The 27,660-nt window shown below is 37.2% G+C and overlaps 1 protein-coding gene across 2 annotated transcripts in view; it reads right to left on the bottom strand.

Moving 5' to 3' along the window:
- LOC126756580 (uncharacterized) overlaps window positions 1-19,871 on the bottom strand; it is a 34,638-nt gene extending 14,767 nt beyond the window's left edge. For both annotated transcript variants that reach the window (XM_050469769.1, XM_050469770.1), the window contains exons 1-3: window positions 19,506-19,871; window positions 19,285-19,453; window positions 3,170-3,486 (exon numbers count right to left, since the gene is read on the bottom strand). In XM_050469769.1, the coding sequence (XP_050325726.1) occupies window positions 3,170-3,486; window positions 19,285-19,453; window positions 19,506-19,712 (693 nt within the window). In that variant the 5' untranslated portion in view covers window positions 19,713-19,871. The remainder of the gene's footprint in view (window positions 1-3,169; window positions 3,487-19,284; window positions 19,454-19,505) is intronic.
- Window positions 19,872-27,660: the final 7,789 nt, after the last annotated feature.

The following is a 27,660-nucleotide window of genomic DNA, read 5'->3' as shown; positions in this document are numbered from 1 at the left end:
ATTTCGTGTGTTAATTAAGCATTGTTTTTGAGAGAATAAGGGAAAAGACTTTTGGACCGTTTCTATACAATAATATATATTCTAATAAAACTCAGCGAACATATTTTTCTTGTAATAATTTGTCATGATGCCAAAAATCGATAAATCGTATCAATATTAGCCGTAGTCTCTTTATACCTATCCTCTGTTGCGTATACGCATCCATACTTTTAAAAAAATTGAATGTGAACTTTTTTTGTTGCATGAACACAATATTGGCGTGTTGTTCGACAAATGAATTCGACTTGCTATTGTGTTTCTTTGGTGCATTTTTTAAATTTCTTTTCTTTTAGTTTTTATACTCTTGCAACCAGTTGCTACAGAGTATTATAGTTTTTTAATGATTAGTTTTTGTTTTTGTATTATTTGCGTTATAAGTTGAGCAACACTTAGACGGGTCGTTTTGATATTGCGTATGGTATTTTCATGCGTTCTCCAACATATCTAGACACAAATAGTGCGCTGAAGTCAATTGTAAAACGATTTATATATTATCTGCAAAATGAGGACGAGATCTTTCCGTAGTCAAAGGGAATTGACACGCTTCATAGATCAGTGCAGAAAAAGTTAAAATGCAGAAGAAAGGATAGTTTTGTCGGGAATACGAAAAAGCTTTGGCGCCTTTTCTGGAGTATTTCCATCGGCGGCTGAAATCATGTTGGTGAAATTTGATGGAGGTATATTTTATACATTGTGGTCCGATTTTCTTTATTTTATAATTAAAGACAGGCAACCGGAAAATAACTTAAGTGCATATTAGGTTGTATGGAAGATATATGATATAGTTATCTGATCAGGCCGATTCTTTCAAAGTTGCTTTGAATTATTCATGGAACATTTCGCACTGTGATATAGGAATATGAAAAGAATGCCATTTTGTCGAAATCGGTCTATCGGGTCTTGAGATATGGGGTTTCTCCACAAAGTGGACGGTGCCACACCCATCGCCCAATTTTCACATTGGTTCCATAAAGCCCTCTATAGCATTTTGGAAGTAAATTTTAAGGTCCCTTGCGTATTTAGTTATTGTTTTATTCGCTTTTAGTAGCTTTTTGGTGAGTGAGCGGGGTTATCTTATGATTTCATCCATTTTCACACTGTCGGTAGGAGTTCTTATAATATTTGTGCTGGACAAATTTGGTTATTACAGCTTTATTGCTTTTGGAGATATGTACATTAAACTTATTAGAGGGCGGGGCCCTACTGTACTCAGGAATCCATATACATCAAGTTTCATCAAGATATCTCAATTTTTACTCCAGTTACAGATAGGACGGACGGATGAACAGACAGACAGTCACACGAATTTAAACTTTTCTCGTCATCCTGATCATATATCGGGTGATTTTTTTGAGGTTAGGATTTTCATGCATTAGTATTTGACAGATCACGTGGGATTTCAGACATGGTGTCAAAGAGAAAGATACTCAGTATGCTTTGACATTTCATCATGAATAGACTTAGCCTTAGCCACAACGTCGAATTTTCAGTGAATGGGCCCTAGAAAAGTTGGCAGAAAATCCGCTTTTTTATCGACAAATTTTGTTCAGCGATGAGGCTCATTTCTGGTTGAATGGCTACGTAAATAAGCAAAATTGCCGCATTTGGGGTGAAGAGCAACCAGAAGCCGTTCAAGAACTGCCCATGCATCCCGAAAAATGCACTGTTTGGTGTGGTTTGTACGCTGGTGGAATCATTGGACCGTATTTTTCAAAGATGCTGTTGGACGCAAGGTTACGGTGAATGGCGATCGCTATCGTTCGATGCTAACAAACTTTTTGTTGCCAAAAATGGAAGAACTGAACTTGGTTGACATGTGGTTTCAACAAGATGGCGCTACATGCCACACAGCTCGCGATTCTATGGCCATTTTGAGGGAAAACTTCGGAGAACAATTCATCTCAAGAAATGGACCCGTAAGTTGGCCACCAAGATCATGCGATTTAACGCCTTTAGACTATTTTTTGTGGGGCTACGTCAAATCTAAAGTCTACAGAAATAAGCCAGCAACTATTCCAGCTTTGGAAGACAACATTTCCGAAGAAATTCGGGCTATTCCGGAAGAAATGCTCCAAAAAGTTGCCCAAAATTGGACTTTCCGAATGGACCACCTAAGACGCAGCCGCGGTCAACATTTAAATGAAATTATCTTCAAAAAGTAAATGTCATGAACCAATCTAACGTTTCAAATAAAGAACCGATGAGATTTTGCAAATTTTATGCGTTTTTTTTTTAAAAAAAGTTATCAAGCTCTTAAAAAATCACCCGATATATGTAAGTATATAACCCAATAACTATCTCGCTTAGTTTTAGGTGATATATACAACCGTTAGGTGAACAAAACTATTATATTCTGTACCAACAGGTTGCAAAAGTATAAAAAAAGAGGATTAGATAAAGGGAAAGTTCCATTTTTGCATTATTTATTGCGGAATCTACACCAATATAAGACACATATTGGTAACTCGCGCACTGTTATACATACATATACATATATACATAAATCGGCAAAGAATGCATTCACAAATATACATACTTGTACTTATGTATATGCGTAAACATGTAAATATGTCGTCCGTAAAAACTACAAACATTGTTCTACAAAAACAACAATCGTCCCAAATATCATCACAAATCAATATGGCTGTCAAATAAACGACACTCAAATTTATAGTAGAATACACAACCACAACATTTTTATACATGAACGCAAGCGCACTTTGAACAGGCAAACACGCTTCCTTCAAAAAAGCAAACACCATTACTTCTCCTCGAGCACGCCTTTGCCTACAAGTGTCTTTTCGCGATAATGGCAAAGGCTAAAAATCATAAATTGAACAACTTCTGATGTTGCTTCTGGAAGGGAAAAGTGTCAATGCCGCATACCCATAAGGCACTGATATAAGTAGCAAAAGGGACAACAAAGCTCGTCTCGATTTAAAATATTTTATCAATCAACTAGACCGCGAAGTTCTTAGTTGCCAAAATGTTAGACTGCTGTCGTGGAAAAAGCAATTGAGATATAGGTAAGATGGATAATGAGTAATAAAACGTTAAGTTATTGGAATCAGAATTCACTTAAATACAATTCTTAATTAATAACCAAAGTCCTTGTTCCGGTTGTACTTACCCTTAGGTCATTTAAGGTCGTTTTCATTTCTATTTGCTTATTAATTACTCCAGAATAATAATCCTTAAAACTTTCCATGTCAGTTATTGCTGCTTCGATTTTCGCTCCAAACGCGGCTACTATTTTCTCTTCTTTGGCAAAATTTTGTTGACTTTCTAGATTACTTTTATATTTGGTCAAATTCATTCGTAATTTTTCTGTTGTACGTTCTAATTCATTCAACCGGATATTGGTTGTAGTTTGATTTTTTCTCAGTAAAGTGGATACTTCATGCCATTTCTGAAGAATATCTGGTAAGTCCTTATTCATGACGACAACTGCAAAACCAAATACAAATTAATTACATTAACTTAATAACAACGCATTCAAAAAATTAATGTGATGTACCTAAAGAATAAGTAAGGATTCATGGTCTTGCAACTTGCAATAATCAAAAACTGGGAAATACCTTCAGGTGTTGGCAAACCCTTATATTAGAAAAAGTATCGCCTTAATTTAATGCATTTAAGGCAAAAGTATATACTAAGATTTCTTACAAATTGAACAATAAATGCGGTATACTATAAACTGAACCAGAAGTGCAAAAAAATTTATATTGAGACTAAGATAGGTATTGACCAGATTGTACCCATTTTTGGCACAAGTTATAGTTTGATCCGCCAGTGTATCACTGTCAATCAGATGGAATATAAAGTTGTGTTATACGGTAAGTATAATATAGGAGCGTCACGGTAATGTTCCAAGCGAAATTTGTTTGAAATGGGTCCTGTATATCCGTAAATATGTAATTTTTCTACAAGTTAGGAAGTGTCACGTCCATTTTTCAATTGCGACAGCCTTCTCGTATCATGTCGTGTATATGTTATATAGAGTTACCATATGCTCTGATTTGTCAGGGAATTCCTTGATTTTGAACTTCGGCACTGATTCCCTGATTTTCGTAAAAAATGCACTGATTCCCTGGTTTCCTCCTGAATCGTCGACTTTTTTTAATTATTATTTTTTTTTAGCGAGTGCGTGAGCATAACAGCGTTTTAGTTTACGAGTATGACCATTTTTCTTATTGCTTTTTATTTAGTTCACAGCAGAGAGCTGCAACGAGTATGATAAAATCAGAACAAACAGTCATGCCAAAAACACAGTCAAATCAATTCAGTTCAGCATAGACAACATTGTTAATCAATTCGTGTATCTGCCAGCGTCAACTGACCTGATGCAACACGAACAATCTGTTCGTCGGCAATCACGATCGTGTAAACGTATGGCTGGCTTCGGTTGCAATCGTATCATATGATACTGATTTGAATCATGTGTCACTGATTTGAATCATGTGTGGCAAAAAATGTATCAGCTTTGAAAATGTGCGCGTGTTACAAATTTTCGAAGCGTAAACAATGGAAATTGCATCGAATACGTACATATGGATGTACATACATATATACATACATTTGTTGTATGTATGTATGTAATCGATGGAATTTCCATTTTACATATAACATATATACATTCATACATACATGTGTATACAAACATACATACATATGTGGTTGAAATAGAACAGAAGTGCACTAGAGAAAATCAGTGTTTAGGGGATGATATACAAACCGAACGCTGTCGATCATTTCAATCATTGAAGCATGAGTTTGCATCACTTTGGGTATTTTCTGCTGATACGAATGTTCATAAACAAATCAGATATAAGCCGATCGCTAGTGATACAAAGTTGTTCTCTATCGCTGATTTGAAGACAAACAGTTCGCTTCGTGTACATGAACTGAACTGAAAGAATCAGACAGAGTAACGGATCAGTACTTAAGTATACACAAAAATTTATTACTCGTTGCAGTTCTCTGGTTCACAGCTTCGAAGCAAATTTGTGAGTTGCGGTAGAACGATGGCCTATGCATCTATTCTTATATCAGCGTTTGAGGAGATTATGGTGATTGGGCAAATTTTGTTTAAATTTTGGATAATTCCCCAAATTTGGAAATTTGAATGGTTTATTAGCAATTTGAGCCTTTGATGATATAAGTGATTTTTGAGAGCGTTGATAAAATAATTTTGCTTTTATCCTCTGAATGAAGCGCTTAAATCTTTGCTGCTTTAGAGCAACATGGTTGTTCTTCCCTTTTTTCGGGATTTGATATTTCGGGATTTCCATTTTTGGTTGTAGTGACTAAGCCGGTGGTTTTATGAAATTGATTTTGCTTCATATTTTGAAAATTTGTAATATTAAGCAATGAGTGGAATTGGACAGACAGTTGATGCAAAGTTTATGTTGTCGGACAAGATTGTTCCTATCATTTAATGCCATTTTGGCGATTTCTCTCTTGCCACTAGTGATTGCTCCCATCGTAGCAAAGCAGCACAAATATTTACGAGGATAGGGTCCCACGATTCTGTGGAAATATTTTGTGTTTCTAACGCAGTTAAACAATTAATCACTGTCGAGTATAGTTTTTGAAATTCTTGCCTGGTTTCTTGTTGAATTTTTGGTAAATTCCTTAAAATTGTTATTTGGTTGTCTTTCGACCAGTGCTTCGCAAGCCAGATTAAAGTTTTCGTCATTTAAAGCGAAACGCTTGACGATACTGCCTGCTTCCCCTTTTGTTTTGTACCTGAGGTGGTACAGCTTTTGTGCTCGTGTTTAGGATGGTTATGTATACGGCAGTGAACATGTCCCGGAAGGACGGCCATTGATAACCTCCGTGAAAAACTTCAGTATCACAAGCTGGGACATTCAAGAATACAAGAACTTGTATACCCATTTGGGGATGTTTCGTCGTGGAGGCTAAATTTACCGACCGTAGTACCAAAGATACCTTCTTTGCCCACCCCGGGCGTTAAAGTCGCCAAGCACGATTTTGATATCGTGGCGGGGCAGCTCTCATAGATGCGCTCCAAGCGCTCATAGAAGGCATCTTTGGTCACATCGTCCTTTTCTTCTCTTCTTGGGATGAATGACAGTACTCAGCGACGGAGTCTCTCTTCCACCACGAATCCCACACCAAATTTGAGCTCCTTTATGTGGCCACTGTAGCAAATGCCACAAAGACCTACTCGTCTCAGTCTTTGTCCCATCCATCGGATTTCTTAAACGGTGGTGATGTCAAGCTTTTATTTCACGAGGACATCAACCAGCTGTGCAGCGGCTCCTTCCAAATTAAGGGACCGGACATTCCAGGTGCATGCCCTGATATCGTAGTCCTTAATTCGTTTGCCATAGACGTCATCAATAGGGGGGTCTCTCATCCGAGGCTAGTTTTTATTTTTCATTGGATGGGGTTTTTTACGTGGCGGGTCCCAAACCTAGCACACAATCCTGTAGAGGGGATGTTTCGCCTTCTCACTTTAGCTCGCCTTCAAACGGAAGGCGGATACTTGGTCAAAGACCGGAAAGTCGTGAGCTGCCTGAGCCATATGTAAAATAATCGTTTCTGGTCACTGCCAAATGAATGGCGATCAGAGAACTTTCCTTACTTGCGTGAACTTCTACACATGACTCCATCCTCCAAAATGTGTAATACTAGGCAAAATATCGTCTAGGAGGCCCAGGATGTTTAAATTAGTTAAGCTTCCCCTTATTGTGCACACCGCCCTACGTGGGAAAAATTGGCACACTCTAATAATACACACCACACGCGATGGCACCACACACAACCCGCTAAAGAATTTGATCATTGCCCCAACCACATTTGATTGGACAGCTGATTCAATAACAGGGAAAAGAGCGCCATATCAACATTTGTATCACGAATCGGTCTCAGTCAAAATCAGTCCCGTTGCATATGTGAAATGCAAAAAAATGGGATAAATTTTTTTTAATATATATTCGTCAATATACTATATATCATCCTTATAATGTAGTTATGCGAATCAGCTCATTATTCATTAAAGAAACAAAAATGCATAATGGCAACATAACCTATAAGGGCTATAAAACACAGTACTATTTTTTTGCTTACATCACAAAAGTCACGGTGAAGACTTGGAGATTTAAATTAAGCCACAAAATATTAAGCGTAAAAAATGACCTATTCCGGATTCAGATTCAATTTATGAAATATAATAGTTGTGAACACACCGGTGATTAAAAAATTATTTAAGGAAATTCCACAAATTCGGGTCTAGACATGTGTGTGACATAAGCTGCAATCGCATTTCCATGCGATGGTATACATGTATGGCGATATCATATGATGTGCATTCCAAAACTAAACCGAGTTCAACTTAGCAGATCCCAACTGTCATACCCCATCACAAATCGATATGTTATTAGGTGACTTAATAACTCAAATAATTCTTGAAGGTATAGAGAAAATATCCAATAAATTGTTAGCCCAAAACAGAATTTTTGGTTGGATATTAAGTGGCCAAGTGACAGAAAAAATTAATTCTTTCACAACTGAAGTTGAAAATATTTCAAACGAATATTTAAATAATTAACTCAAAAAATTCTGGGAAGTAAAAGAATTATCTCAGATTATCTTACTGTCAGAAGAAGACTAGGCATGCGAAGCCTATTACAAGTCTACAACAACAAGAAACGAAAATGGTCGTTATGTTGTGCGACTCCCTTCCAAACCCAGCTTCCCAGATTCAATAGCTCTAGTTCATTCCAGAATATCAGCAGTCCAACAATTTTTAAGCTTGGAAAAAAGTCTGATAAAGAAAAGTGAGCTCAAATCAGCATATGGTAATGTGAAGTATGAATATCTAGACCTCAATCATATGGAAGAAGCTGTACCATATGAAAAAGTATCTAAAGGTAGATATTTATCTTTTTATCTTCCACATCATGTGGTAATAAGACCTGATAAAATCACAACAAAAGTGCGAGTGCTTTTGAATGCCTCAAAGTGTACGAGCTCAGACAAATTACTCAACGACGTACTATACACTGGCCCAACCTTACAACCAGATCTCATGCTGCTAGTACTAAATTGGCGCATGTTTAAATATGTTTTTAATGGGGATGTAGAGAAAAAGTGCAGGCAAATTCTAGAATATAAAGATAACCAAGATCACAGTAATAGTCCAATCAGTAACAGACTTAAAACCGTCATCTTTGGCAGCAATTGCGCACCCTATTTGGCGATCAGGACACTGCATGAAGTGGCAAAAACGTGTGAAACAAATTTTCCAAAGCCTTCTTCTTCTTCTTCTTAATTGGCGTAGACACCGCTTACGCGATTATAGCCGAGTTAACAACAGCGCGCTAGTCGTTTCTTCTTTTCGCTACGTGGCGCCAATTGGATATTCCAAGCGAAGCCAGGTCCTTCTCCACCTGGTCCTTCCAACGGAGTGGATTTCTTCCTCTTCCTCTGCCTCCCCCGGCGGGTACTGCGTCGAATACTTTCAGAGCTGGAGTGTTTTCGTCTATCCGGACAACATGACCTAGCTAGCGTAGCCGCTGTCTTTTAATTCGCTGAACTATGTCAATGTCGTCGTATATCTCGTACAGCTCATCGTTTCATCGAATGCGATATTCGCCATGGCCAATGCGCAAAGGGCCATAAATCTTTCGCAAAGCTTTTCTCTCAAAAACTCGTAACGTCGACTCATCGGTTGCTGTCATCGCCCAAGCCTCTGCACCATATATATCAGGACGGGAATTATGAGCGACTTATAGAGTTTGGCTTTTGTTCGTCGAGAGAGGACTTTACTTTTCAATTGCCTACTTAGTCCGAAGTAGCACCTGTTGGCAAGAGCAATCCTGCGTTGGATTTCCCGGCTGACATTGTTGGTGGCGTTAATACTGGTTCCTAAATAGACGTAATTATCTACAGCTTCAAAGTTATGACTGTCAACAGTGACGTGAGAGCCAAGTCGCGAGTGCGACGACTGTTTGTTTGATGACAGGAGATATTTCGTCCTGCTCTCGTTCACTGGCAGACCCATTTTCTGTGCTTCCTTGTCCAGCTTGGAGAAAGCAGAACTAACGGCGCAGGTGTTGAGGCCGATGATATCAATATCATCGGCATACTCCAACAGCTGTACACTCTTATAGAAGATGGTACCTTCTCTATTTAGTTCTGCAGCTCGAACTATTTTCTCCAAAAGCAGGTTGAAAAAGTCGCACGATAGGGAGTCGCCTTGTCTGAAACCTCGTTTGGTATCGAACGGCTCGGAGAGGTCCTTCCCGATCCTGACGGAGCTTTTCGTGTTGCTCAACGTCGGTTTACACAGCCGTATTAGTTTTGCGGGGATACTAAATTCAGACATCGCGGCATAAAGGCAGCTCCTTTTCGTGCTGTCGAAAGCAGCTTTAAAATCGACGAAGAGGTGGTGTGTGTCGATTCTTCTTTCCAAAGCCTCCCGTTCGGAATACAATACCGCCGGAAAGTCGGAAAATTTAAAATTTTCATATCACTCCAGAAGAGGATGATATTCTCCACCGATTTTCTTCATTTCCTGGAGCATTAAGAGTAGTGGCTTACATGCACAAATTCACCCAAAGACTTAAACAAAAAATGAAAGGAATACCAAATGATCCTTGCGTACAACTAACGCATTCCGACTTGCAACATGCCAAAGTTAGTCTCACCACATACACACAAACTCGCTATTTCAGTCGAGAGAAAATAAAGCTGCTCGAAAGACGACTACTCGAAAAGGAAAATTCTCTTCTCATCCTAAATCTATTCTTGGACACTAAGGGATTAATAAGGGCAGTTACAATGAACGGCATCCCATTACTATACCTGAGAAATCCCGTTTTACTCATTTATTTTTAATATATCTTTACTAGCTTACACTACATGGTAAGCATCGCGTGATGCAGCAAATGGTCCAACAAAAATGTTATATACCGCGACTAAGGCCACAAATAGAAAGACGATTTTTATGTGTAAACAATGTACCTTGTACAAACATAAAATGCGTACGCAGACCATGGCCACTTTACCACCTGAACGCTGCAATTATGCTCTACCCTTTACTATTACTGCGGTTGATTTTTCTGGACCTGTCCAAATAAAGGCCTAGATGTTACGGTCTTCTTCATTTAGAAAAGGGTGTGTAGTTGTTATTGTACGCTAAGGCAGTACACCTTGAGCTTTGTTCAGATGATTACTACGGGTTTCCTCGCAGCATTTGCACGCTTTGTAGGACGACGCGGATTTCCCTCAAAGATTATGAGCGACAATGAAAAAATCTTTATCGGAGCTCAAAGAGCCACCGACAAAGAGTTTATAAACTTCATGAAAAGAGTCTCCCCTGAAATTGTTAACAAATATGCACCCCAAGGGATCGATTGACACATGGGCGGACTTTGGAAATCAGCAGTAAAAAGCTTTAAGTCCCATTTAAAGAAAACATCAGGTAGTCATACATTCAATTATGAGAGGTTTATTACACTACTCACTTGTATCGAAGCCGTATTAAATTCAAGACCTATATCCCCACTCTCGCAAGATCCCTCCGATTTTATAGCCCTCACACCAGGTCATTTCCTCAGAGGAGCTCCCCTTCTTGCCATACCTGAGACAGAAGGAGAATCACTCACTTTAATAAATGTGTGTGAAAGAATCAAGGAGAATACGAATTCAGCCGTAGATGTAAGGAAGATTGCCTCAAAGATTTTTATAAGAGACATCGATGAAAAACGATCCTAAAGGAACCCAGTGCAGTCGAATCACACAGAACGAATGCCAATATTGTTAACGCCCTCATCATACCCTGTTTCACCGATTCCCTCGCCGAGTCAATTCGCCAGCAATCGGCACAAATAACAGGCACAGACAACACGAGGATCCCGTTCAGCGCCGAAGAGTGCACTATTCCAGGCGTACCAGGGGAGCGCACTCACCACCACCTTCGCCAAACTACAGTCATCGTAATCAACAACGCAAACCAACTGGACTGAACGCTGTAGTGAGCACTCTGCAACGGTTGCAGAGGCTTCTAGGCGATTAATCCGTCTAGGGGGGCCGTGATGTTTATGCGACATCTGATCTTGCGATATTTTGCTACTTCGCACACATCCTCCTCGCAGCACTCATCGCACAAAACCCACATACAACATACCAAAAGATCACACAACCCTATGCAACACAACATATCATCCACACAACCACGGCTACGCATCATACCAACCACACTACACCCACAACCGATAGAAAAGGATTAGTCAGATCGGAATGGGCTTCTTTTTCGTTTTTACCCGTGACCTCGCAGGTTTTCGCCATCGGTACGTCCGTTAAAGCAACGTTGCGCTATTATATGAAAACCGAAGTGGTAATAATTTTGTAAAAATAATAAGAGCATTTTGTAAGAATACAAAATAGACACTTAAAAAAAGTAAAAAAAAAGATAAAAATTATTCGTTTTGAAAGTGGAACATACTCATTTCCTTATTTTCGAAAAATTTGCGAATTGTGGTTTTCACGGTTAACAAAAGGAGTACATTCTTATGTAACTTTATAACAATGGACGAAATCGGACAAAAACCACGCCTACTTTCCATATAGCACAATTTTAATTTCCACTTGTATCGTTCAGTTTTCAGTACACAATTTAAGAAACAATTAATATAACGAGGTAAAACTTTGCACGAATAATGTCTTTAGGATGTGCTACCTTATGACCAAAAATTTTTTAAATCCAATAACAACTGTTCAAGCCCCTAGGTACCGAATATTTAGACTCCGTTACCTAGAGTTAACTTTTAAACGAAAATGTCGATCAATGTGTGATATACTATATATAACTGAAATTAAAGGATAATCCATCTGTTCCCTTAGCCCCCATATAATTAACATAAAGTTTTTGGAACTTTCGGGTGACTTTGTACCGCATATATCGGCCAATATGTGAGTTATCCCAATGAAAATATAAGAGTGTGTTTTATTCATAACAGTGTATCTTTGTGTCTAAAACAAATACATTTTAGCGATACTGATAATATCAGTATTTGGATTTACACCTTGAAGTATTTCCCTGGCTTTGATTCTTGCAAGTAGCAAGAGTATAAAATGTTCGATTTCACCCGAGCTTAGCCCTTCCTTAATTGTTCTATATATTTTACTTTTATAACCGATCAGATGTTTTCGCCCACTACCCAATTATCCAAAACCTCATATACCACATATAATTATTTTCGTTACTCTAACAAACTTTATGACGAATATATCGCTCAATGTAAACTTGAGAGATGTCAAAAGTTAATCCAATCCTTTTGCACCCCCCAATATACCTTATACTATGATTTCTGCTTTTTCACCTGACTTAACCCTTTCACTACCATGGGGATCATGCATCCCAAGAGAAATTTAAAAAATCGTCAAAAATACAATTCAAGCTCAATTTAGATAGGAAAAGGTCCCATTGGTAGTTTACAGTATTTTTCGTTCAATATCAGCTGATTTGGTTTCGTTCAATAACTGTACTGCCTTTTATTGCAATTAACCGACAGCAACCTTCAGTGAATGTGCACGTGTTTGCCTATTTGTAAATGTATAAAAGTGTTTCTGTTTACTAAATTAATTTGAGTGAATAAAATAAGTGTTTTTCAATATAATAAGGTGAGTTCGCAACAAAATGTTGTAAATAAATTCGTTTATTTGGGGTTTTGTCCAGTTGGGATATATGATCCCATTGGAATTGTATAATTCAAATAAGCGGGACACATAATCCCATTGGTATACATTTCCGAAATGGAAATATTCATAGAATTTATATCTTTCAATTTTACAGAATGAATAATAGAAAAAAATCTGCCAGAAATATGAGGGAAGACGACATTTTGGCGATTATCAATTCCAGCGACTCTGACGTAAGTGATTTTTAGTGCTTCTGACTCAGAGTATATTCCGGATTCCGAGAACGAAGTAGACGAGTCTCCGAGCGAGGATGATGAAGTAACGGATATTGATAATGCAATAGTGTTATCCAGTGAAAGTTCCAATCTTCCAGTAGTATGGGGAGAACCATCAGTTTTATTTCGTCCTCGCTTTTCTATCACTGAAGACGTTGAGCCCATTCTGTTGGCTCAAATTTCAAGGAATGCAACTGAGTTCGAAGTCTTCAAATGCATTTTTCCAGAATCATTATTTATTTTTATCGCGCAGTGCACAAATGAACGATTGAGCATTCTAAAAAAACAAAAAAGTTATAATATTGCACCAACTGATGCATCAGAAATTAAAATTTTGTTGGGCATTACGCTTATAATGGGTTATAATCAACTTCCAGAGATTTCTGATTACTGGTCCCAAAATGAATCCATGGGAAATGAGTACATAAAAAAGGCGATGTCGCGAACTCGTTTTCAGACCTTAATGTCAAAATTATATTTTAACTTCCCTGAGAAACCTGAAGCAGCATCTAAGCTTTATTATATAGAAGAAGTTACCAATTGAAATATACGTTTGTCAAAACTCGTACCGATAGTTTGCGTCAAAGCATCGATGAGTCCATGGCAAAATTTAAAGGTCGATCTTCTCTAAAGCAATATCTTCCGATGAAGCCGACTAAACGTGGCATAAAAATTTGGCAAAAGTGTGATTCTAAAACTGGTTATACATATGATTTTAATATTTATGCGGGTAAAGAGGAATGCTCAACATTATCAGGAACTTTAAGAGAGAGTCGTTTTAAATTGTGCAAAACTAATCGAAATCCAGATACTGTTTGGTTTTTGACCGTTTTTTCACCACATATAATCTGATGAAAACTTTGCCATTTGCTTGCGTAGAGAACATGTATTCAAAATAGAAAGAACTTGCCAACCATTATGACCGTTTGAAGAAAGGTATAAATTTTGCATTAGCGAAACCGGTAAAATGGTACCAAAATGGCATAACTCACGTGAAGTTATTGTTATGAGTAACTGTCATAGTCCTACAATGTCCGCAGTCTTCAGAAAGCAAAAAGATGGTTCAAGGGTTGTTACTAACTGTCCTAAAGCATTGGCTTTCTATAATGAGAACATAGGAGGAGTTGACATATCTGATCAAAAGGTTAAAACTTATGAACAGAACAGAAAATCAAGCAAATGGTGGCGTAAAGTATTTTTCAATCTTCTCATGACATCTATTGTAAATGCCCATATTGTTTATCAGGAAAATATCCACAAAAACTTTCAACTGAAAAATTTTATTGTTCCACTCGCAGAACAGCTCATTGCGCAAGGAAGAGTTGGGACAAAAGTCAAAAGGACATCTACAACAAAAGGACCCAGGTCAAAAAGAGCAAAAAAAATGTTAAACATGGGAGATCATATGCCAGTAAAAGGTGATCGCCGCAGACGCTGTGTTTTATGCACCTCAATAAAAAAAGAAAAACGCACGTATTACATTTGTTCAATGTGCAAAGAGCCCTTATGCTTTGAATGTTTTGGCATGTTCCATAAATAAATAAAACTTAAATTGAGTTACAAATAAAAACTAAATTTTATTATTCTCAAAAAATTATACCAATGGGATATATAGTCCCAATTAATACCGTGTAAATATACCAGTGGGACATATTATCCCAGGACATATCTTCCTTCTGAAGGATACGAAAAAAAAATTGTTTTATTTTTCTCTTTTAGAAGATTATATCCATCCGAAAAAACGACCTAAATTTTTTTAACATCGCTGCGTATAGTACGGTAGTGAAAGGGTTAAAACCACTGGTCATAATGAATGATTTATTAGTGAAATTGTGAACAACTTTTTTTTTAAGTATGCAATTATTTTTTTTCTATTTTTCTATTCTAAGAATCGATTAATCGAGCGCAAGAATCGATTCTTTCGATTTTAAAATAAAAGGACAAAAATTTATTTATTAAATCACAAGACATAAATTGAATGAATAGTTCAAATCGATTAAATTAAACACAAAAATAGTTAAAAACAATTATTTTTTTTTCTATAAATAATGTACCAAGAACATTACATTTCATATAATTATTTTTAAATAATTCAAGTTGTTTAAACAAGTTTAATAAAATAAGTTTTTAAATAAATTTAAAATAAGCAAAAGAACAATAAGCTAATTGTCAGTTTAAGAAAACTGATTTTGATTAGGATTAGAAGCAGTTAAGGAAAGTTTATGTGATTCTTCGAGATGTTTGATTAAGCTAGACGTACTATTATTATATTTTAATTGCTTTCTACATTGATGACACTGGACATTCGACCCGTTGTTTATTTTTTTAAAGTAAATCCATACAGCGCTAGGCGCCATTTTAATAAATTTATCGTCAAGAATTAAGAATCGCGAGTTCTCTTGTGCTCGTATGTAGTACGTATAACTTGAAATTAGTCACTTAATTAATAGTAAAGTCGAATGTCACGAATCGATTCTTAATCGACTTCGACTACTGAAAATCGATTCCGAAAAATCGATTATTTTACGTTAAAACTCTATTCTCGTGTAGAATCGGAATCAAGTTTACCATCCCTATATCACCTTTCATCCTGGCAAATTGGGAAAATATAAAATGTTCGAACTTAGCTCTTCCTTACTAGTTCTTTGAGAGTTTGATCAAAAATTATTTCTTCATTTCTTTATGTTAAATTCCAAATTCGAAATATACGCAGTTCGAAATTAGACATTTAATAAAAAAATATTGTAAAATATGTATTTATATAAATAAAGGGTTTACATGGGTTTCACAGGTACCAAAAAATTATTGTCTTATTTAATTATGTAATATCTCTAGAACATTGTCCTCATAATGATCCGAGTAATAGTTTTGGCGATACAGCCTGGGAGTGTTGTGCTCTCAAGGTCAGCTATGTACATACATACATATATGGTCACTGAAAAACGTGATTTTCTAGAAAGTGTGTTTTCAAACGTTTTTCACAAACTACTCAACCGATCTTAGTGAAATATTCCAGAAGTCTTCGAAATATAATTTACAAGGCCTTGAATGAAGGATTTCTTTCTTCAATTACTACTATTTAACAAAAACGTCAGAAGTTTTCACTAAAATTTGCGTTTTTGTGTAAAAACGTTCGCCAAAAATACATTCTTCACTTTTTTTTCCTTCGTTTAATACCTAACATATGTAGTTTATGGTCTTAGATAAACCACATATTTTTTTCTTTTCTTTGCCGTCAACGCGGAAAAATCTTTTTTCCGAGGGACTGATAGAAATTACGTCGTAAAGTCCGAGTTTTGAATATTTTCTTTTGAGATTTTAACAAAATTCTGGGAATAATAGAAAGTTTAAACATTATATTTAGTTTTTTATATGAAAAAAAATATAAAAATAAATATTATTGATAATAAAGGTCAAAGACTAAATATACATACATGAAATATATATTTACTTCTTTACTAAAATATGGTAATGGTGTGCTCAACTTCAAACGTCGAATACCTATATTTTGATTTTTGGCACTTTTTACTAATGACTTATCTTATTTTATTATAACAATAAATATATCAATTCAGAATCTGGTGCAAATGGTCTTGCATCTTTGCAATTGCAAATTAGCGAGCATTCTTTTACTTTTACACTAACAAAATGTATAGCGATGCACCTGCTACACCCTTGCAAAAAAGCAACACTAAAACACCAATGTATTATGTGCAACACTGGTTTGCAAATTATCGGCTGTTGTCAAAAATAAAAACATTGTAAACAAAGAAATGAAATGGAGCAAACCGGTTTGAGCAAAAAGAGGGTATAAAAAGTGGAGCGAAAAAGAAATCCAGAGTATATTGGATTTCTTGCAGGAAGCTCCAGAAGTAGAGGTAAGTGAAATTTTTGCTGTGAGCACTTATTCAACAATTTATTTAAGAATAATTTTAATTTTAATATGCACCAACAGCTCAAATATTTTACAAGAAATTAATTGAGAAAACAAGAATAGACGCCACGTGGGATCTCATACGTTGGAAAGTGCGGCACCTGAAGGCTTCATTCAAAAAAGTAAGCGATTGGCGAATGTGAACTGGAGCAGGTCTTTTTGAGTCTGATGCTGGGACGTCGAATGTTGAAGTTAAGCGTAATGAATGCGACGAAGTTTTGCTTATGTTTATAGTACTTTAGTCAACTGAAATATATTTTTGGAAAAAAACTACAAGTGAATTGCCTTTTGAAGTGGTTGATAGTGGCAGCACGTCCATTATGAACGAAAGCACGACCAGCCAAATACTGGAAATCACTTTTCCCAATGTCGGCGAAGAAATTTCGTCTCCAATTGACATTGCCAATAATGAAAATCTACAACCAGGCAATGTAAGTGAAGTAAATGTTCAAAAAGCCAAAGATTTTGTCCCAAAGGCATCTGCTGCCAAAAATGTTTAAAACGAAAATGCGAAAAAGAGAAGCATGCAAAAGATCACGCTTTGAGTGTAAGAAGATTGCAAGCAGAAATTGAAAGAGGTAAAGCTGAAATAGAATTCAAGAACCGTGAATTGGAATTAAAAGTTTTGGAATTGGAAAAGGATGAAAGATTGAAAAAACTTCAAATCGAAAAGGAGGAACGCTTGCAAAAGTTCGAAATTGAGATGAAATATTAATATTCCTCTCAACAGTAATTTATTTCTCTGTACTTTATTTATCTTTTTACTTGAAAATTTTTAATTCCAATTACTGTGTTACTTATTTAATAAATATTGATGTTTTACTACCGAAAAATGAATTAAAATACATTTAAGAAAACATTAATGCGTATATGGCTTGTTTTTTAATTTCTCCAACATTGTAGGATATATGGTCATCATTCAATAGAAACTTCCCTAGCGGTTGACGGATCTGAACCGTCGTCGAAAGAAGTGAAACCATTATTAATTAAAATTTTGTGGAGAATACAGCAGACAAGAAACCAATCGCAGCATAATTTATGTTATTAGCTGCATAAAATCTTTCTTTCAAAAATCCAAAACAATGCTCTACTCTAACCCAGTATTTACTGTGCCGTAAATTAAATACAATTTGTGCGTTTTTATCCAACTGTCTTGCGTTGCTTCTGTAAGGGGTTATTAACTTTTCAAAGAAAGGGTATGCCAAGTCCCCAGCAATTCATTGCTGTGTAGAAAAATACTGCTCATTTTGCTTAAAGAGTGAGCTATTTCGATATAGTATACGGGCATGATGTCAGCTCCCAGGGTGACCAACCACAACATGTCGAATTACTCGTCGTAGTCACAAACTATTTATACTCTTATTGAATATATGTGATTTCTGGAGATGTATGATGTATGGTCTTCAATTGGCGATTCTGCTAATTTAATCTCGGTTCCATCAATATAGCCTATTTTCGATCGTTCAAGCTCATCGGGCCAATATACATATATACTTAGATTGGTGACTCAAGAACACTCTAAAGATTCTTTTTGTTATTATCGATATAGTTTCGCAATCTCCCACTCCAAAAATTGTCGCTATTTTTCTATACGCTGCGCTTTCTTCTGATCCAAACAGTGTGATTGCTAATTGCAATTCGACAGAAAATTGCTAACATGAGTGCGCTTTGTTGAATTCCTCATCGTTTTTTATTAAATCAACCAGCATCTTATGTTGATCTCTATTTACTCTTATCATTTGGCGGAATCGGTCTACGTCCAGTGTTGTCAAAATATTATTGCGCCAAATATCTGACTTAGGTATTGTGCTGTAAACTCCTCGTCGACATTCCATAACAACGGATATATTGTCAGCCAATTAATCTAGAACTGTATCCACTGTGTCATCATCACTTTCGATTTCTAGAAGAAAATGGTTATTAACTGAAATTCCGCATAAAAATATTTCTTACCTTCAATGTCCATAATTTCTTAAGCAGCTTCATCAATTAAAGCGTCAGTTAATTTTTCTCTAAAACTTTTTTTTGGGCATATTTTTCAATTTGTGCAAAAATTTTGTTTAAAACAAAGTTTCTTCACCGATCAGCTGTGAATAAATGGTCTTTGCAAGGGTTGCACAGAAACCACAAAAAAGACGTTCATCGTTGATGTTAAATAATTGCAATTGCATAATTTTGCAAACTCAGATGCACACGATTCTGAATTGCCCTATCATTTATTTCAATATTCATATATATTTCGCATTATACATTCATACACTCCACAAGAAGTTATGACATAAAGTTTATGAATATAGATATATTTTATTAGATTCCGAACGAGTAATCAGAAAAATATTCGCAAGACGGAATTCTTATTCATACCTTCTTCAATTTTTTTCCTATAAACAAACATCTCTTGCCGTAGATCCAAGTACATCCAGTAAAGTAGTCCTATTATTACTGCAATTGCAATGAGCACTAGCAAAGGTTTGCAAATCATATATTTACGATTGTGACAACGGTTTGTGCAGATGCTATGAGTATTTTTTGGCTAAAACTCAACACATTTTTAAAAACTTCTTGTTTTTATGATTACAACTTACTCTGTTCATTTGTACCCAAGCATAATCTTCCGCATCATCAGTGGACGCAGATAGTAATTTTTCCTGTGAATTAATGTTTAAAGTAGTTCGTCGAATGGACCTTTTCTTTCCGAAGGAATGTGCAATGAGAGCGTCAAGTTCCCGCCGCTTTCTAATTTTTTTGCCTCCTGCTCGAAGTGGGACGCTGAACTGATGACTTGAGTCCATCTCAAAAGATCTGTATATTGTTTATTGTTTATAAATAAATTTGTATACTCTATGGCACTATTTGAAAACATGTCTATTGCTTAAGAACCAAATACAAACATTATTGTGTTTACATGCAGTATACCACTAGTATTGATTGCTTTCATGTAGCCTATTCTATTAGCAAGCAATCTACTGCGCATGACTGCAAAAGTTTTACATTTTTTGACATATGTTCGATTACAGTACAGGTGTTGCCCTTATAAGTCTAACCACGATTCAATTTTAAAATGTTGTTTCGATAACCCACAAAAATGAAATTGTCACTCATTTTGATTAGTATTTTTAATTAAAAAATTTATTAAACAGCGCACCAGTCGGATGTTCCAAGCGAAGCCAGGTCCCAAACTCAGCGCACAACTCTTAGGAGGGATATTCGACTTATCACTTTAGCTTACCTTCTAACGGATGTTCTTTAGCTATCCAGAGGATACTTGGTCAAAGACCGGAAATCGTGAGCTGCTTAAGCCATATGTAAAATAATCGTTTCTGGCCACTGCCAAGTGAATGGCGATCAGAGAACTTTCCTCACTTGCGTGATCTTGTACACATGACTCCATCCTCCAATGAAAATTACAAAACTTAAAAACAAAATTCATGAGAAAAAAAATTTTTTTGATAACAACTTTTTTAGTAAAAGGTAGCGTGCCCCGAAGTAACACATCTTGTTAACGTTCATAAAATATAACATTCTGGCAACCGTTGACGAAGTAACATCCTCATATTTACAGTATAATGAATTAAAAAGAGTGTAAATGTTCCGGTTTTTTACATTCTTTTTGAAAGTTGAAAATATAGAAAAATAAACATTTTTTGATATTAAAATTGTTTTCCCATTTATCTTTTTGGAATTTTTGTTTCACATTGAGACATTACCTCCATTATTTTTTTAAAATTAAATAGTTTCTCCGCGTCCAATAAATAATAATTTTTAATCGTACGCAACGAGCAAAACGTGCGAGGAAAGGATACGCATGTAGTATGTATGAAGCAAAAATCAGTGGTTTTATATGCCTTTTAATATTGAGCGGGAATTATACTTCTTTTTTGTAGCACATTAAAGAAGATACGTTATTTGTTTGATATATAAGTTGTTAACTGCTTATCATTAAAAATACAATTATTTATATTTTCTTCAATAATTTTTTTATACAAAATAATCAAAATTATAAATAATTGTATTGTTAATTGAAACAAAAGCTTTTGAAAATATTTTTAAACTAGTTTAATAAAACGATTTAAAGGAAACCACAGCATTGTATGTCAACCTTATCCAATTTGAATTGGATGTCTTTTAAAATGTTTATAGGAAATTCTTTCAATTTGGCCTAACCTCTTCGTCACGAAAGATAAAAAAAAACTTTTTTAAATCTACATTTTTTAGAAAGCTAAAGAAATATATATATTAACGTAAACTTAATAGATATTTCTGTAATATACTGATACAAAAATAATGTCATGAATATCCTCTTTTCTAATTAGTTTAGGCAAATTTATGCCAAATTGATTTTTTCATAACAAATGCTTATTCATATCACTCACGCGAATTTTGTCCATATTTTGCACTCCACTGCACTCTTTATCGTCGTTTGGAATTTTTAGACACGATTTTTGAAAAATTTTAAATTTTACCACTTCTGCAGCGTTCTTAGATATATTAAAAAATATGTAGAAAACACTTTTGATATTAGTTTTTAATAAAAAACAAATCAAAAAAATGTTGTGGACGGAGTTTCTTTTGTTTACTTTTTCAAGAAAAATTAATCTCGATAATTTCGTCCAATTTAACCGGTGGTGGTTTAACACGGTTTGAAAGTAAAACGATTTTTAATTTTTTTTACACGATTTTATTCGATTTAAAAGGGCTTAATTTTTCTTTTCGGATTTATTTTTTGTGAAATATGTTCATATCACAAATTTAGAGGAATTTTCTCTTTGTGGATTCAACCTAGTTTGCTGGTCAGTACATATGTATCTTCTCTTTATTGGCATAGACACCGTTTACGCGATTATAGCCGAGTTAACAACAGCGCACCAGTCGTTTCTTCTTTTCGCTACGTGGCGCCAATTGCATATTCCGAGATTTCAGAGTGGAGGTCTCCTCTTCCTCTGCTTCCCCCAGCGGGTACTGCGTCGAATACTTTCAGAGCTGGAGTATTTTCGTCCATTCGGGCAACATGACCCAGCCAGCGTAGCCGCTGTCTTTTAATTCGCTGAACTATGTCAATGTCGTCATATATCTCTTAAGCTCATCGTTCCCATAAATTTTTTTAAACTTTTCTCTCGAAAACGTCAACTCATCATCATTGTTGTCATCGTCCAAGCCTCCTGCACCATATAGGGACGGGAATTATCACTGACTTATAGAGTTTGTTTTTTGTTCGTCCAGAGAGGACTTTACTTTTCAATTGCCTACTCAGTCCGAAGTACCACCTGTAGGCAAGAGTTATCCTGCGTTCGATTTCCAGGCCGACATTGTTGGTGGTATTTACACTCGTTCCAAGATAGACGGTATTATCTACGACTTCAAAGTTATGACTGTCAACAGTGACGTGAGAGCCAATTCGCGAGTGCGACGGCTGTTTGTTTGATGATAGGAGATATTTCGTCTTGCCCTCGTTCACTACTAGACCCATTTGCTTTGCTTCCTTGTCCAGTCTGGAGAAAGCAGAACTAACGGCGCAGGTGTTGAGGCCGATGGTATCAATATCATCGGCATACGCCAGCAGCTATACACTCTTATAAAAGATTGTACCTTCTCGATTAAGTTCTGCAGATCGAATTATTTTCTGCAGCAGCAGGTTGAAAAAGCCGCACGATAGGGAGGCGCCTTGTCTGAAACCTCGTTTGGTATCGAACGGCTCGGAGAGGTCTTTCCGAATCCGGACGGAGCTTTTGGCGTTGCTCAACGTCAGTTTACGCAGCGTGTTAATTCTCTTTTCACGGGTCTTTTCCAAAAATTGGTGCATGGTGAATATCTGGTCGGTTGTTGATTTGCCATGTCTAAAGCCACACTGATACGGTCCAATCACTTCGCTGACAATGGGCTTTAATCTTTCACACAACACGCTCGATAGAACCTTATACGCGATGTTGAGGACGCTTATCCCAACATAATTATGTATGTTATCATAGCGGTCGACGGAACAATAGCTGAAGGCCTTCCAAAAAAAGTTGTTGGCAATATCATATTGACAGATGAAAATTTATTACAGATTTTTTTGGATTAGTACGTAGACGTGCAGGGTTATTATGGAAATAAAAATTACTCCATAGGTCCCGCAATCACTAGACATTAATCCTATTCAAAATATCTGGAACTTTTTGGCAAATCGTATTCGAAAACATCGAATTTCATCAAAATAAGGGCAAAGAACTGGATCGTCGAATTAGTGGGTCAAAATATCCGGAAATAATACTAGAAATCGAGTGGGGAGCATCGACATCTAGGGACAATAATAGCAACAAAATGTAGGCCAAAAACCGGTAAAACTATTGTAATTTATACATTGGTGTACGTAAACTTTTTTGATATGAATTAGGCGCATTTTAAGCTTTCGCATTAATTTTTTTTATTTGTGTAAAAAAAAAATTTTTTGATATGCTATATTTAATATTAAATATACATATCTTGAAATGGATAGAAAAAACCACAAAATTTATTCATTTTGTAACAAATAAACGTGTCGTAATTTAATAGAACTAGGTGTATGTAAACTTTATTGGTCCACTGTATGTAACTACAAGTAAATGCAGGCTTATTCCCCTATTTCTTCAAGTGGATTTCGGTAATCTATTAACACCTTCCTTTTAATTTTTTCATTTGTACTGTCGTCCTTTTAACATTTCAAAACAGCATTTTGTTCTTGAATTACCGGTCATCTCATGTGCCTCCTATTTTAAAACTTTCCGTAGTGCTTCGGTTCTTTGCTGGAGGATGTTGTCGCAGAAGGGATTGCATGTTATATCAATACAGAATATCTATATCAAGAAAGAGGTATGCCATAGCGGTCGAGGAACATTTTAATGAAGGCCTTCCAACGTTGCTCGAAAATTTATGATATTTCTGGATATATGTACATAAATTGCTAAATATTGTTGTATGTAATGAAAATGGAGGATGGAGTCATGAGTAGAAGTTCACGCAAGTGAGGAAAGTTTACTGATCGCCATTCACTTGGGAGTGGCCAGAAACGATTGTTTACACATGGCTCAAGCAGCTCACAACTTCCGGTCTTTGACCAAGTATCCTCTGGGTAGCCTAAGAACATCCGTTTGAAGGCGAGCTAAAGTGAGAAGGCGAAACATCCCCTGCATAGGGTTGTACGCTGGGTTTGGGACCCGCCACGTAAAAAAAAACACTCCAATGAAAAAGCAACAACAGCCTCGAAATAAGATGAATTGAGGGCATGCACCTTTAATGGGGAAGGACCCCCCTTCTAAAGTGAAGGCGACATCACCGCCGTCCAAGAAATGCGATGGACGGGTCAAGGACAGAGACGAGTAGGTCCTTGTGGCATTTACTACAGTGGCCATATAAAGGAGCGCAAGTTTGGTGTTGTATACGTGGAGAGAGATTCCGTCGCCGAGCGCTATCATTCATGAATGAACGTTTAGCCACAATCCGCATCAAAGCGAGGTTCTTCAACATATCGCTGATTTGCGCCCACGCCCCGACGTAAGAGAAGGACGATGTGACCAAAGATGCCTTTTATGAGTGCTTGGAGCGCCACGATGTCAAAATCGTGCTTGGCGACTTTAACGCCAGGGTGGGCAAAGAAAGTATCTTTGGCACTACGGTCGGTAAATTTAGCCTCCACAACGAAACATCCCCAAATCGGTTGAGGCTGATCGACTTCGCCGGGGCCCGAAATATGGGTATCTGCAGTACTAGATTCCAGCATAAGAAGATTCATCAATCTACCTGGCTGTCTCCGGATCGAAAAACTACCAACCAGATCGATCATGTTGTGATAGACGGAAGACACGTCTCCAGTGTTTTAGATGTGCGTGCGCTCCGAGGTCCTAACATCGACTCGAACCACTATCTTGTTGCAGCTAAGATTCGCACCCGCCTCTGTGCAGCAAAAAACGCGCGCCAACAAACACAAGGAAGGTTCGACGTCGAGAAGTTGCAATCACAACAGACAGCCGAAAGATTTTCTACTCGGCTTACACTCCTGCTCTCTGAGAGCACTCGTCAACAACTCGGTATAAGGGACGGCATTTCAAACTCTTTATGTACAGCTGCAACCGAAACCATTGGTTTTCGGAAAGTGCAAAAGAATAGCTGGTACGACGAGGAGTGCCGTCTCGCAGCGGAGAGAAAACAGGCTGCCTACCTCGCAACGTTACGATCGACAACAACACGTGCGGGATGGGATAGATACCGAGAATTGAAGAGGGAAGCGAGACGCATTTGCAGACAGAAAACAAAGGAGGCCGAAATGCGTGAGTACGAAGAGCTTGATAAGCTGGCCGACAGGGGTAATGCTCGAAAATTCTACGAAAAAATGCGGCGGCTTACAGAAGGTTTCAAGACCGGAGCATACTCTTGTAGAACCCCCAAAGGTGATCTAGTCACCGATGACCAGAGCATACTTAGATAATGGAGGGAACACTTCTCAAGCCTGCTGAATGGCAGTGAACGCACAACACCAAGAGAAGGCGAACCCGATTCCCCAATCGATGACGATGGAGCAGACGTTCCATTACCCGACCATGAAGAAGTTCGAATAGCAATTGCCCGCCTGAAGAACAACAAAGCGGCAGGGGCCGACGGATTGCAGGCCGAGCTATTCAAACACGGCGGCGAAGAACTGAGAAGAAGCATGCATCAGCTTCTTTGTAAAATATGGTCGGACGAAAGCATGCATATAAGGTTCTATCGAGCGTATTGTGTAAAAGATTAAAGCCCACCGTCAACAAGCTGATTGGACCTTATCAGTGTGGCTTTAGACATGGCAAATCAACAACCGACCAGATATTCACCATGCACCAATTTTTGGAAAAGACCCGTGAAAAGAGAATCGACACACACCACCTGTTCGCTGATTTCAAAGCTGCTTTCGACAGCACGAAAAGGAGCTGCTCTTATGCCGCGATGTCTGAATTTGGTATCCCCGCAAAACTAATACGGCTGTGCTGTTGAGCAACGCCAAAAGCTCCGTCAGGATTCGGAAGGACCTCTCCAAGCCGTTCGATATTGATATCATCGGCCTCAACACCCGCGTCGTTAGTTCTGCTTTCTCCAGACTGGACAAGGAAGCAAAGCAAATGGGTCTAGTAGTGAACGAGGGCAAGACGAAATATCTCCTGTCATCAAACAAACAGCCGTCGCACTCGCGAATTGTCTCTCACGTCACTGTTGACAGTCATAACTTTGAAGTCGTAGATAATATCGTCTATCTTGGAACCAGCGTAAACACCACCAACAATGTCAGCCTAGAAATCCAACGCAGGATAACTCTTGCCAACAAAGTCCTCTCTCGACAAACAAAAACCAAACTCTATAAGTCACTCATAATTCCCGTCCTGCTATATGGTGCAGAGACTTGGACGATGTCAACAACTGATGAGTCGACGTTGCGAGTTTTCGAGAGAAAAGTTTTGCGAAAGATTAACGCATTTTTTGGCCACGGCGAATAACGCATTCGATGGAACGATGAGCTGTACGAGATATGCGACGACATTGACATAGTCCAGCGAATTAAAAGACAGCGGCTACGCTGGCTAGGTCATGTTGTCCGAATGGACGAAAACTCTCCAGCTCTGAAAGTATTCGACGCAGTACCCACCGGGGGAAGCAGAGGAAGAGGAAGACCTCCACTCCGTTGGGACTAGGTGGAGAGGGACCTAGCTCAGCTTGGAATATCCAATTGGCGCCACGTAGCGAAAAGAAGAAACGACTGGCGCGCTGTTGTTAACTCGGCTATAATCGCGTAAGCGGTGTCTACGCCAATTAAGAAGAAGAATGAAAACATTACACAATGCCACTCTTTTCCTGTCCTTTGTGTTGGTTCAAAACTATTTATCTCGTTCGCAAAGCTGATCCACTAGACCTCTTTTTGTTTTATCTAAAAGGTGGCATTCCTCCAGCAATTTGAGTGACTTTCTGCATAAAATCCACTAACCACTCGAAGCATTTGTTTTTTGTTATTTTGAACATTCTTGGAAATAAAATATAATTTACTAATTATATGTTAATATATATTCATCTTTTTTGTACTTAAAAAATTTCTCCCGTTTCATCACACATCTGCTTCGCTCAACCCAAACAAACTAGGTCTAGGCTGGAGGTCCTCCACTAGTTATTTGCGTGTGGGCCTTAATTTTACGCGCTCTGCAACGCAACTGGTGTTTCCAGTGAGTTAACGACTGTTTGTGGAAAAAACATATTGGTTTTTGAATTTGTTCTTTCAAATTTAGAATTCCTAAAAATAAATTAATTATTATATTTCCACCAAATTTAATAAATTTACAAAAATAACTTACTTCTCTTAGTTGTGCATTTCCTTATTTTGTTTTGTGTGTATATATGTATAAAACGGCTAGTTCACAGCAAAGTGCTTTTCACCTCACGGTGGTGTGTTTATTGTGCTTTTTTCTTATGAGGTTTGAGCAAGAACAACCTCACAAACCAGTTGTGAGGTTTTCTTAGAATAGTGCCATTAGCCTTCTGCAAAGAACCAACATTTTACTGTTAGTTTTATCGGCTGAGAGCGTAATGCATCAATGCGGAAATCGGGATAGACGAAACCAAAATTGCGTGTGATTGACTATTACAATATAAACATAGCAAAAAGCAACACCCCGATTGAAGTACGTTTGTAAACATTATGCAATGCCAAATGTTCGAGATGCGTGACGTTTTCAAAATTAACCATATACTACTTAAAGAAAGTTTGAG

The sequence above is a fragment of the Bactrocera neohumeralis genome, chromosome 4 (genome assembly GCF_024586455.1).
Source record: "Bactrocera neohumeralis isolate Rockhampton chromosome 4, APGP_CSIRO_Bneo_wtdbg2-racon-allhic-juicebox.fasta_v2, whole genome shotgun sequence".
Taxonomy (NCBI): domain Eukaryota; kingdom Metazoa; phylum Arthropoda; class Insecta; order Diptera; family Tephritidae; genus Bactrocera; species Bactrocera neohumeralis.
The sequence above is the reverse complement of the archived record's forward strand: the minus strand, read 5'-3'. Positions and strand labels throughout refer to the sequence as shown.